The sequence below is a fragment of the Cephus cinctus genome, unplaced genomic scaffold (genome assembly GCF_000341935.2).
Source record: "Cephus cinctus unplaced genomic scaffold, Ccin1 Ccin1_scaffold0144, whole genome shotgun sequence".
Lineage (NCBI taxonomy): Eukaryota > Metazoa > Arthropoda > Insecta > Hymenoptera > Cephidae > Cephus > Cephus cinctus.
In genome coordinates this window covers 82,182-95,145 of record NW_014332874.1, presented here as the reverse complement: position 1 = coordinate 95,145, position 12,964 = coordinate 82,182, and the positions used below count along the sequence as shown (strand labels likewise).

General features: G+C 37.2%; 2 protein-coding genes across 4 annotated transcripts in view; one reads left to right on the top strand and one right to left on the bottom strand.

The window, feature by feature from the left end:
• Positions 1 to 12,964, top strand: part of LOC107263278 (pseudouridine-5'-phosphate glycosidase) — a 44,299-nt gene that overhangs the window by 5,353 nt on the left and 25,982 nt on the right. The window lies entirely within an intron of this gene.
• Positions 5,197 to 12,892, bottom strand: LOC107263279. Its single transcript, XM_015730294.2, has 3 exons — positions 12,395 to 12,892; positions 9,394 to 10,685; positions 5,197 to 9,303 (listed from the first exon to the last, which is right to left on the bottom strand). Exons 2-3 carry the CDS (start codon positions 10,589 to 10,591, stop codon positions 9,017 to 9,019), a joined length of 1,485 nt encoding a protein of 494 aa, XP_015585780.1. The 5' UTR covers positions 10,592 to 10,685; positions 12,395 to 12,892; the 3' UTR covers positions 5,197 to 9,016.

Below are 12,964 nucleotides of genomic sequence, written 5' to 3'. Positions count from 1 at the left end.
ACATTTTCAATGGGGTTAAGGTCAGGTGATTGAGGTGGTGGTTGCAAAACTTTTGGGCAATTGTACAGCAAATATTCCTGCACAATGCGTGCCTTATGTTTCGGGTCATTATCCTGTTAGAACTAGAACGTATTTAAAATCCCCATTTTTGTAGCACTTCTGTGTAATTTTTTTTTCAATTTGGTCAGGTACAAATTTTTGTCCATAATCTTTTCGTTGAAAACTAATTCGCCCGGTCCGAAAGTCGAAATACAGCCCCAGACCATTACACTGCCACCTCCGTGCTTTACGTTTGACCGAAGATTTTTAAATTTAAACTCTTCCTTTTTTTTTTCCGCCACACCATCCTTCGTCCATCTGACCCAAAAATATTAAATTTACTTTCGTCAGAAAAGATGAGATCATTCCACCATGTTTCATCCTTCAAAATAAATTCTTTGGCTTAATTCAGTCTCTTCTTTCGATTCTTTTCACTCACGTACGGTTTCTTTCTAGCCACTCTTCCATTGTAGCCGCTATTTTTTAAGGCTCTGCGGATCGTTTGAGGATGCACGTTTTTTCCAGTCTCGTTTAACAGCTCTGATGCTAATTTTAGGGCACTGAGCGTAGGGTCCTTCTTCATTTTTCTTAGCAATTTTCTCTCATCGCGAACGTCTAGTTTCTTCGGTTGGCCTTTTTGGGGTATAAAATCTATACGATCCTCGCATTTGAACCGCTTGACTATATCTCCCACTGTACTCTTGCTTACGTTTAGCAGAGCAGCAATTTCTCTGTACGATTTTCTTTTGACATTATGATGTATTACAAATTGCCGTATATCAAAACTTGTGTTCGCTTTGCGAGGCATTGTACAAGTGTATTGCACGATGATCGACAAATAACTAATGAAATAAGGCTTAAACTAAAACGCTTGACTAGATTTGTAAACAAACATTGTTCTCTAACTCGGCGTAACTCGGCTTGAACATTGGAAAAAAGCGCTACATTGTAAAGTGTCCGAATATTAAAGTAACGTGAAAATCGGACAGTTTTATTTAAACCGTATTATTGAACAACTATTGTAAATTATGTAAACAAAACTTACGCTATTGTTTATTAAGCGTATACGTCATCATAATCCTTAATCATTTTTTTTTGTTAGAAATTAAGTTATAACGTAATATAGTAAAAATCTCATAGTGTCCGAATATTAAAGTTACTCACTGTAAGTATTAAAAGAAGTTTTAACCCATTCATTACGAATTTTATATTTTTAGTTTTTGCAATATTTTTTGTATTTACCCGCTCCGTGATTACTTTATAAGGTGATTTATTCACCTTAGTTGGTAATTCATAGAGGTGTAGTTTTTGGGACATACATGTGCTGTCGGTAGCAAAAGAGTTAAGTAAAAGTAACCTTAGTCATAAAGTCAATAATTACAAGGCTTACGCGGCATGGATGTTATGTAAACTATATTTTTCGCGACATTTGACCGCGTGCACTGCATGCCTGATTTCGAGAGTAAAAAAAGAAAGTCTGCTAAAAGATTATATATTCTATAGAAGCAAATATAAATTAAAAGAAGGTATTTGAGAAATATTAATTTTATTTTGTGTGTAAGACGTATTATGGAGTACACAGTATGATATTAATGGACTGTGGAAGAGATACCCCCACTTGCAAATGCTGTTCCCTCTATTTTTAAAAATCCCTCTGCAAGTCCTTCCATGTATTTTGCCTGCCATTGCTACCCTTTGCCTTTGCTGCACGATGAGACAATGGATGTCTCATCTTCGTCCGCTTAGTTTTCAATTTTTTAAACTAATTTTATGACGTTAAATACTGAATTTTTTAGTTTTCGTACTGTCTCTAAGACTTGAACAAGTATATAGAAAATGTTGGCAATCATTAATATTTACTTGTGAAAACACTAGAAATTAAAGAATTGACAAAACTAGTGCTTTTTAAAAAAGAAAATCATTTTCAACTCTCTGTGGTGAGCGCGCGCGCGCTTGTGTGTGTATGTTTGTAGGTGTAAGGAGGAGAAGAGTCTCTTTTAGAGATGCTCGAGCACATCCCCGTCGACAGCTTGGTACATCCGTATTCGTTATCTAAAACTGTCAACCTTGCAATTTTTATGTAAATAATAACAACGTTAATGACAAAAAGAACGTTAGTTTGTGGAAAAAATGTTCTGGATATTGATTTTAGCTATTCAATTGAGGAAAACATCGTTAACCTTTGAGTTAGTCAAGAATTAGTTCCTCCAAAAGTTATAGGTTTTCAACCAAGGAACTTGAAAAAAAATATGATTCTATTTAAAAAAGCGTTTCTTGCCGTAACATCACTATTTTGATTTCTACATTTTTCTTCATATTTGTTCTACAATTCCCCCTCGAAACCGTGCCACTTTTATAGGACACTTTTTTTTTATTAAATCCTTGGATCGTAAGCTATTCTAATGAATCATTTAAAATGGGACATCTTGTATATAAATATTATTTCCACCGTATGGCGACTTCGCCTTTAATAAATACCCATCTTTACCATCTAATAATATATTTTTTTCGATGAAAACTAATTCGCCCGGTCCGAAAGTCGAAATACAGCCCCAGACCATTACACTGCCACCTCCGTGCTTTACGTTTGACCGAAGATTTTTAAATTTAAACTCTTCCTTTTTTTTTTCCGCCACACCATCCTTCGTCCATCTGACCCAAAAATATTAAATTTACTTTCGTCAGAAAAGATGAGATCATTCCACCATGTTTCATCCTTCAAAATAAATTCTTTGGCTTAATTCAGTCTCTTCTTTCGATTCTTTTCACTCACGTACGGTTTCTTTCTAGCCACTCTTCCATTGTAGCCGCTATTTTTTAAGGCTCTGCGGATCGTTTGAGGATGCACGTTTTTTCCAGTCTCGTTTAACAGCTCTGATGCTAATTTTAGGGCACTGAGCGTAGGGTCCTTCTTCATTTTTCTTAGCAATTTTCTCTCATCGCGAACGTCTAGTTTCTTCGGTTGGCCTTTTTGGGGTATAAAATCTATACGATCCTCGCATTTGAACCGCTTGACTATATCTCCCACTGTACTCTTGCTTACGTTTAGCAGAGCAGCAATTTCTCTGTACGATTTTCTTTTGACATTATGATGTATTACAAATTGCCGTATATCAAAACTTGTGTTCGCTTTGCGAGGCATTGTACAAGTGTATTGCACGATGATCGACAAATAACTAATAAAATAAGGCTTAAACTAGAACGCTTGACTAGATTTGTAAATAAACATTGTACTCTAATTTGGCGTAACTCGGCTTGAACATTGGAAAAAGCGCTACATTGTAAAGTGTCCGAATATTAAAGTAACGTGAAAATCGGACAGTTTTATTTAAACCGTATTATTGAACAACTATTGTAAATTATGTAAACAAAACTTACGCTATTGTTTATTAAGCGTATACGTCATCATAATCCTTAATCATTTTTTTTTGTTAGAAATTAAGTTATAACGTAATATAGTAAAAATCTCATAGTGTCCGAATATTAAAGTTACTCACTGTAAATGTGATTAAAACTTGTCTTATTTCACAAGGGTCATCCCACTCGACCAAAAGCAAGAGTGTACTTGAATCAATATTTAGCGCAGTTATGTACACTTGGGCGGTTTGCGATAACACTGTAGCCTTCTATTTTTTCAACCAAAGATAGTCGATAATAATAATGATAATCTCAACAATAAGATTAATAATAATATTAACGATTTATAATATAAATTAGGATGACGATAATACTAATAATAATATCGTACATTCCTATACACAGATGTCACAGCATAGGCCGTGTATCTGCAAGGTTTAAGCTATAACATTCTTATCGATTGTTAATACGTTAAACAATAATTCGACAGCCTGATTAGGAAAGAACCTTTAAATTTATAATAACGAACAGCCACTGTATGAGTAAACTAAGTTGATCGATCTTTCATTTATATTACGTTCGAGTATCAACGAATCTCATGTTTCTCTTACCCTGTTATCCAATTCCAGTTGTTAGTGCCCGTCAGTTGTAAAGTGCCCCATAGAATTGAGCAGAATTAATATTCAAAGAATTAAACGTTTACGAGCTGGTGTACTTCTCGTTATTCTTAATCCTTTTGGTTCAACAAACTGAAATTATGCTACATCTGATTGAAAATGTCCAAAATTATAATTCGGCCGTTTCTTAAACAGGCGATCGAGCCTCGACAATTCCTATTATAAATTACTGTACAGTCAACCGCATTAATGGTGACAACGGTGGACGCCGTGCGTTGAGGTAAGAGAGGAGATTTGGGAGGCGCCTGCTTGCGTATGCCTATGCGTGCAACGCAGAAAGCACTAAGGTGCGAGCGAGACGCCAGAGCATCGCTCGGTGCGTTCTTGCTGCACAACACTAGTGTAAGCGAGACGCCAACAAGGCCCCTCATGCGCAATAGGGAGTTTGGTGGGGGACTGCTCATGTCCGGGCGCACGCTCTTGCTCTCTCTCTCTCAGACTAATGCTCTATGACGAGAACAGCTACTATCCCGATAAGAAACGAGAAGGAGCTATGGGACTTTCGGTAGTGGGAATGAGATAGACTTTTCGATTATCCATCCTCGTCAAACAGCGTTAGTAAGAGAAAGAGAGATATATGCGACGTGGTGGCTATATCGCATATCAGGCGATACGCAAGCAGGCGTCTCCCACATCTCCTCTCTTACCTCACCGCACGGCGTCTACCGTTAACACCATTAATGCGGTTGACTATACACAAACTACTAATAAACATTATTGTTTGCTTTGGAATTTATTAACGGATACATTTACGGTGGTGATTATTTTTCTCTAGGAAGCCAATTAACGTCAGGTATTTCAACACAATCCTATGGAAATATTCACGTTCAATTACTACGTGGACTTGTCATCACGAAAATGGGATGTACTTATCTCTGGGAGAAAATCTCAAAACTTTAAGTTTATTTGAAGAAAAAATTTAAAATCATATATTGATAAGACAATAACATTTAGAAGTAATAATTGATCATTTTCGGTCATTGAATTATATACTTATAGTTATTAATTTCTAAAACCTTTCAAAGTTAATAACATTATAACATTTACCATGTGTCTATGTTACTCAGAATTATGTGTAACATATACATCCCATTTTTGTGATAAAAAATTATATAGCATGTAATCACGTCATGTGCGTTGTATATTTTTTGTTTATATGTATGCTCTTACACAATATAATATTCAGCAACATTATTCAATACAGATAGCTCGCGTTAGAAATTGTTAAGCTGTAATTGGTTATGCACTTAAAATAATAATGTGCTTTTTGTGCACTGTTGACGAGCTCTGCTACTGATAATTGTCGATATCAAATGCGAATATATCGTATATTTAATTATACAGTGTACTGTTGCATATAAAGTGTCTGTCTATATTTAACTTGGGATTTCAACGAAGTATAACTGTGTCTCGTTTTAAGTAAATTTAGTTTTCTAACATAGCATGAATAGCAAGATATTTTAATGTAATTTAAACGTTGTAGGAATTATGTATTTTTGAAACACTGGGAAAGGCCCTATCATACTATAAAATAACTTTTTGCTAACTTACTCTTGCATTGAAATTTTTACATGATTTGCATATACAGGGTTATTCGCGGCAAACGCGCCAGCTGAAGTTGAACGCGATTGAACAGTTCTATGGAGGCAGTGTGGGCTTGTTAAACAAATGAAAGAATGTGAAATTCATGATCTTAGCAATGTTATGACGTTAGCTTTCATTTCTTTAATGATACCACCCTGCTCTAATTTATGAAATCATTCGTTCACGGGTAATTTCAGCTGATGCGTTTGCCGTGAATATCCCTGTATATAAAAGGTCTGACTTTTTTGCAAATATTATAATAATACTGATAAAATTTCTATATGAAAAAAATGTGCATATATGTATACTTTACACTATCGCAAATGATTCTAATGCAGTGGGACTGAGTGGGACTTCCAATACGTAAACCCCCAATAAGTTAATGTCTCTTCCAATAAGTTAAGAAATGAACCTCCGAAAAGTTAAGATCGACCTCTTCTTGAGACTTTTTTACCTGCTCAGTAGAGAGACGAGATAGTCCTTCCAGCGGCAAGCTTGCTACGTGACTCTGTACCCATTCTCCCACTCGAGGATCGGAGAGAAAGTGGAAGGTAGTAGGGGAATGAACTTACTGGAAGAAGTCTAATTTGTTTAGCTCCCGACAGGTTAACTTATCGGAGGTCTCAGTGTATATGAGTGTTCTTTTCAAACAGATTTTAATATTTTCATGATTTATCAAATAGCTTCCAGAGTAAATATGGATAGAAACTTTATATGATAATAATGAGGTTAACCAAGTAAAAGCATCATATCTTTCGATTACCTACAACTTACCAATTAGCAAATAGGAATTTACCTGTTTGCTATCAGGGGAGTTTTAAGTGGAAGCCATATACTTGAACATACCTTGGTGAAGTAGACGTAACCAATTCGTAATACATATTTTCGCAATAAAAAAACGGTTTACCGACAAGACCAAAATTATTAGCGTTTCAAATTATATCTCATAGCGATATCTCATAACAATATCTCAGAACAGGTCTTATAACAAACAAAAAATCAAGCTTTGATCGAGATTCCTCACTTCCGTGCCCCTTTTGTTATTCTCTTATACGCATATACCTACTCATCATTTCAAGTTTTGGTTCGAAGTTCAAGAAATAAGCTAAGCTGCTGTGAAAATTCGAGTGTCATCTAAGTCGTCCTAATAGTTCAGCAGAAAGAGCGATAAAGGAGCAAAATTATTTGATTGGTTATTGATCTTAAACTCTGAAAGTTTAAAAATTTCACCAATTAAACATATGCACTCCCTGAACCACTGCTTCTGCCAAAGAGAGCCAATATTTGGTATTGTTACATGATTGAGCATTGCTTGCTAGTTGAGAATCAAAAAATTACAAGCTGTAGCAGCAAAGTTGTTATCATAAATGTAATTTAACATGGTAATTTATCGAGATTATATTCTTACATAACCTCAACACCGTGGCTGATTGTTGCACGATAAACTGACGATCTTATAGAGAAATTTGTGTCCCCCTGCATGTCCAGTTTCCTTCTGATTTGGCCCCAGATCTTATGCTGAGCCTAGCTAATGTTTTCATCGGAGCCGAATGAGAGTTAAATATATATCTATAGTTTTGTAATATTTAGATATAGAACACACGTATTTCACCTCTCAAATTGACATCGGTGAAAATATAGTCACTGATTCTATTCCATTTTTTACAATTTATGCTTGTAATTACTAGAGAGGGGCACAGCCTACTGCAATTCCTAATTTCGCAGCATAAACATTACAAACCATCTATAAAGTTTGTATTAATTTTTGTAATGTAAACAGAAATATATTGTAACTTGGGTTAAGTAAATCAGCCGAAATAGTCATACAGGATATTAAAGTTATGAAGAAGTTACAAGTACTATGACATACGACTGGCATCGTTCGTAATGTTCGTAATTATTTTGCAATAGTGAACTTTGTAAACGATGAAAACTCATTTTGAATTTACGGGGATATACAAAACTTTCTTACCGCTAAAATACATAAATCTAAAGAAGCGGTCTATTTGACCATCTTAGGACGGACAGATATTACAGAACTACACGTATGAAGATTTGATGCTTAGTACCCTTCGAACAAGCACAGAGATTATGAGTTTATTTCTTGAAACTGTTTGTCAGAGGCACTATCGTTAATTGGTCATTATCAGAAATAGCTATACTACTTGCATCACTCTTTTCTCTCATTTTAGCTACCTGTCTGTCTGTCTGTCTGTTTGTTTGTTACCTTTCTTCGCGCAAATAACTTTTTTTCCTACAAAATGATCTTATCTATTACGCTAACATATAATCAAGCTGAAATTGGCGACTAATCTTCAGATGATACTTAAGTCATCCTTACGCATTCATGATAATCATTTCTTTTTCGAACTTAAAACCGCTGTTAAATGATAGTAATAAACTTAGGTTAATATAACAGAATATTGATTTAATAATAAAAAAAGCTTTGTAGCTATCAGCTACGAGCTATAGGCTGCCAATTTTAGCTTGATTAACATGTAAGCTTTCTAAATTCTAAAATACACTCTTCACATCCATACCGTGTGTGATCTCGGTTATATATGTACTGATGTATTTATACATCTTCTCCTCGCTCGGAGCGATTACAATGTTAAGATTTATATTCGGCATATTGTCTATAAAATTTTAATGACCAAGGCAACATAGCATATGGCCGAGCATCGGGAAAAGAAGAAAAATTGCTTGCTCAAAGGGCCAAGGTTATTCTGATTTCCTTATCTGATTGGTTACGAATTCATGGTAATCTTGATATATCCGGTGATTTTGTCGTACATGTTCGTTTATAAATAATGATATTCTTTAATAATTACTATTAAACGACCTATGCTTGCAAACTAACTTCCGCGGAACAATAAATTAAAACATGGTAACATTACACTTATGTGATATCTAAACAATTTAAAAAATAGTTTTGCATCTTGTTCGTTTGAAAAGAGTACGAATACTCTGCCTGTATTTATGGACAAATTATGCATTATGAATTCTTGGTCAATATTTGATAAGAAGTACGTGACGGAGCGTCTTATTTGCAGTGTAATGCCATCAATGATAGTATCAATGTATTATTAATAATAATTCTTCGTTATATAGCATTACAAAAGCAACATGCTTATAGTAATGTCAAATAACAAATGTGACCTGACGATCGTAGTTTGTCTCTAGACCCAGCTTTGCGCCACTTAAAATTTGATCCTCCAGCGTATGTCCGTTTTTGAAGCCTTTGGCTCATCCATAGACTTAAAAAACACAATATATGTTTAGTTATATATTTTTAGTTCTGAGGGTCTGTTGTTGCTATAGGAAAAACAATTCCAGGTATGTCGCCACCACTTCCATAGTCAGGTATGTCTACTTTGACTAGCAGCAGTTACACCTGCTCCGGGACTGTTTCCATTCGAGAGTAACAATCTTCTATTGAATTCTCGCATTTCGTAGTTGTTGTTTCCGTTACTCTTCTCTCGAGATCCATAGTTATGAGGAGCTGGCGTCGGTGTTAATTCTTCAAGTATTAAAGCACAGTGACTGTTTGTGTCACTGTCAGCACCTCCATCTTGTACCGTACTTGCCAATAGCGGATGTCTTCCGGAATTGCAGTCGTCGGATTGCATCAACAGCGTTGCATTTCCTAGAAACAAGTCCATTAGTCCTGATCAATTCGTACTACAGGATTTGAAAAAATTATTAAAAACTTATAGTAACTCATGGAAATTCATACCGGATGTTGCTGTAGGTAAAGTTGGCCGCCTGATTATGCCCCCATTATTTGTTGTATCCGGTATGACTTGAGAAAATGGTTGAATCAACGGAGGAACCGCAGACGGCGGCTCGCGGAGCAGCCGTATCTTCTGGATCATTTCTCGTATTTCATAACGTAAAATTCCAAGAAAGCAGAGTTTGGCAAAGGTAATAACGCAAAACCCTAGTACAAACAGAAGATCGGCTGTTCTGCGGAGCCACCGAATAAGGGTCTCCTCGCAACCGCGGACATAGGGTTGTAAACAAGATTCGCTGGCATTAGAAGCAGGGGGGCAGCAAGTCTGAGGCCAGCGAGAACCGAAGTCACGCGGTCCGGTGACACCGCAGCAAGAAAATTCCCGCTGAAGACGATCCCACTGTTCGCTGAAGCGCGGCTCTTTCGCGTACTCTGTTTGCAATTTAAACCTGAGAGTAGGTCGAAGTTCAGCGCACATTCTTTCAAACCGAAAGACCCATGCTATGCCTACAACTGTATCCCCAAAGAGAAGAGCTAGTAGAAGAATCCAGTAGGCATTGAGGAGACGAGTATTAAGTCGTCTCGCGGCAACACATCCAAGAAATTGCATCAGGCCCAATTGAGTCGCAAGTGCGAGGTAGGCGTAGAGTGCCGTGGGGTCGAAGGCTCGGGGTACGCCTGGTATTAACTGACGTCGGGGATCCCCCGAAAAGAGTAGTGTTCGTGATACGGCAGTCGCCAGCCCTACAGCACTGCCAAATACGACTATGTTGCAAGCATATATCCACAAACGATAATATCGCATCGCGACACCCTGCCCCCCAATCCTGGTGTACGACGTTGCCGCCGCCGCTACGCCGGCACCGCCGCCGCCACCGCTACCACAGCCGCTGACGCCACCTCCACTACAAATGCCGCCACTACCACCGTAGCCACCACCACCACCACCGATACGACCACTAACACCGCTATCACCGCTTTCACGCGTTGTTGTCCTAATGATCTTGCTATTATTATTGTTTCTTATAACGTTGTTGTTTGTACCGGTGCTATTGTTATTATTGTTGTTCTTGCTGTCGCTGCTTCGGTGCTCTTGACTTTCAAAGAAAAACAGGAATGGTGGCTTTGTATTGCTGTTGGCTATCTTTTGGCTGTGCGTCAACTGCGGGGAGGCGGAACGTTGCAGCAGCATCACCGTCATACTATCAAACCTCCCTTAATGTCTTTGTGGATAACCTTTCCTCGGTCGAGTGTTAGACGAGAGGTTTGCATCGAGAGTTTATTTCCATAGTACTCTGTAATTTAAAAGCAGAGTCTGTTGAATTCGAAGAAAAATCACTGCTGTCACCTAAGCGTAAATTACTACTAAAGTTCTATGACTCCGGAATAAAAATATTAGTCAGTCGGGTCGCTTCTTTTATTTTATTATTGTCTTTATTATTCTTTCGGAATTATTATTTATGTGCCTCGAAACGGAAAAACGGGACTTCCATGTCCTAGTACTTTATAATTATTATACATAATTAATAGGTATCGAACATCAATACTCATTCGTTGTAAACAAAATCTTGCTAGTAAAACTGACAATGAGTTGTATGGCATAGAGCGTGGTAATATTATCGAATGAATTATCGGTCTTTGGGATATATGACTAAAGAATTCCTCACATTTTATGACATAGTTTTTGATATTCTACGAAACCCAGATCTGAAACTACCAATTGAGTAGCCTAGCATGACGTGAATCCAGTCGATTTTGGAATTGCGAGGAATACTAATAACGGAGCATGTCATATTTTATGAAAAGAAATTTCTCAATGTAAGAGATGGGGCGAGGAGGCTCCGAAATCACCTTGCCTTTAGAATAGTCTCACATGCCATAGGCAATTCTATTATCGATTTTCCTCGCAAAGTCTCAGGTATAAGCTGGCTGTATATATAGAGGCGTTCATGCATAATACATTTAATGGTAATCTTCCGAGACGAAGTAACTTTCGGTTTGACATTACGGCAAATCATTTTGAGTTTTTGATTATCCCCTTGCTGCAATGTAATATTATTGAAGCAGTGTTAAAATGTCAACCAATTTTAAGGGCCCATCGATCGTTCAAGCTCTCCGCGCTTGCTCCCGCCTCATCCCTTTAACGCCCATTTATTCGATACCAAAGGAAATATCCTGTTTCCTACCTTTCACTGTATTATCATGGAATATTTACTCCTCTAATCCATGTTTCTAATCTTTCTTCATTCTGTCATTCTTTGTTAAACATACAAAATATCTATCCGAGTAAGTTATACTGTTAGTTTCATGTGACGAGTGGTATTGTTTATTCGTGGGTAGGAAGTAGACGTGATGTGTAGCGCACGACCTTGCGCAATAAATTAAATTGCTGGATACTCGACTGAAGTGAAACAATATCGTCCACTCGAGGAAAGTTTTTGTTTTGTTTTTGTTTTTGTCGAGGAAAGGAAAAGATGAAAGGATGCCATTCGTTATTCATAGGTGTTCACCAAAGCGGGACGAAGAAGAGAAAGAGGGGGAGCACGAGAAAAACGAAAAATTTATGGCGGTATGCAACCCTGACATCCCGAAGAATTTCTTTTCAGATTTTAGTACGTGACAGTTGCCACCCTCAGTAGATATTTCGTGATTCATCACTATCTGAAAATCTTTATTCATCCCGCCATTAATCTGTGAAACATAAGAGATTCTATTTGACAATTTCTTCAACGACCAACCAAATTTTCATGATCTGTTTAAAACTTCGAAAACGCAAATAACGAACAGTCACTTGATAAATCGGTCAGCAATATTTAATACGAAATCAATGAAACATGTGTCTATCGATTTAGTTGCTTTTGAGTAAAATAACCTAGATGAAGGAATGTTATTCTTGTATAGGCCGTCTTCCACATCTTGCATCTCACTCCTTATCCATTATTTCTTTACTGTATCTACAAGCTTCGGAATAACTCGTGGTATTTTGGAACACATGGATACTGACCTTCGATGATTTATTAATCCAGATGTATTATCATTTTCCACCGAACTAAACTTGAAGTATCGCACCAATCTTACGTTCACCCACGGGAACACCTCTGGTCACGTCACGTCGACCATCTCCACGAAAATACTTTTCGGCTGGCAAATATGATTTATATCCATTCCTCCCAATACCAGTCCATCTCGAACAGCTGCTTAGGAATGCAATCGAGCGTACTAGGAAAATAAATCGTTAGAACTTCTCGCACAGAAGAAATCTAAGCGACGTTGATCTTGAAGTTGGCCTTGTCCTCAGTTCCGTCTCGCTCAAGAATTCTACTCGTGATTGTATATGATGAAATTGATAGACTTTTTTGTATTTTTCTTAAAACTTTTTTGCGGAAGACACAAATTAACACGACGAAAGATTTGTTGAATGTCGACTCGTATAATTTTAGAGGATGGATACAATTATCGCCCGCGGTAGGCAACCAGACTGACAATTCTTGGTGTTGGCGCCTTTACGGTGGGCAACCAAACTAACTGTTGAGTGTGCGCAAATGTATATTGGCGTACGCAGAAAGGTTTGAAG

Coding starts and splice junctions, on each gene's coding strand:
- LOC107263279 (XM_015730294.2), bottom strand. CDS start 10,591: ATGACGGTGATGCTGCTGCAACGTTCCGCCTCCCCGCAGTTGACGCAC. Junction 9,304..9,393: donor TTTACCTACAGCAACATCCG/GTATGAATTTCC, acceptor ACTTGTTTCTAG/GAAATGCAACGCTGTTGATG.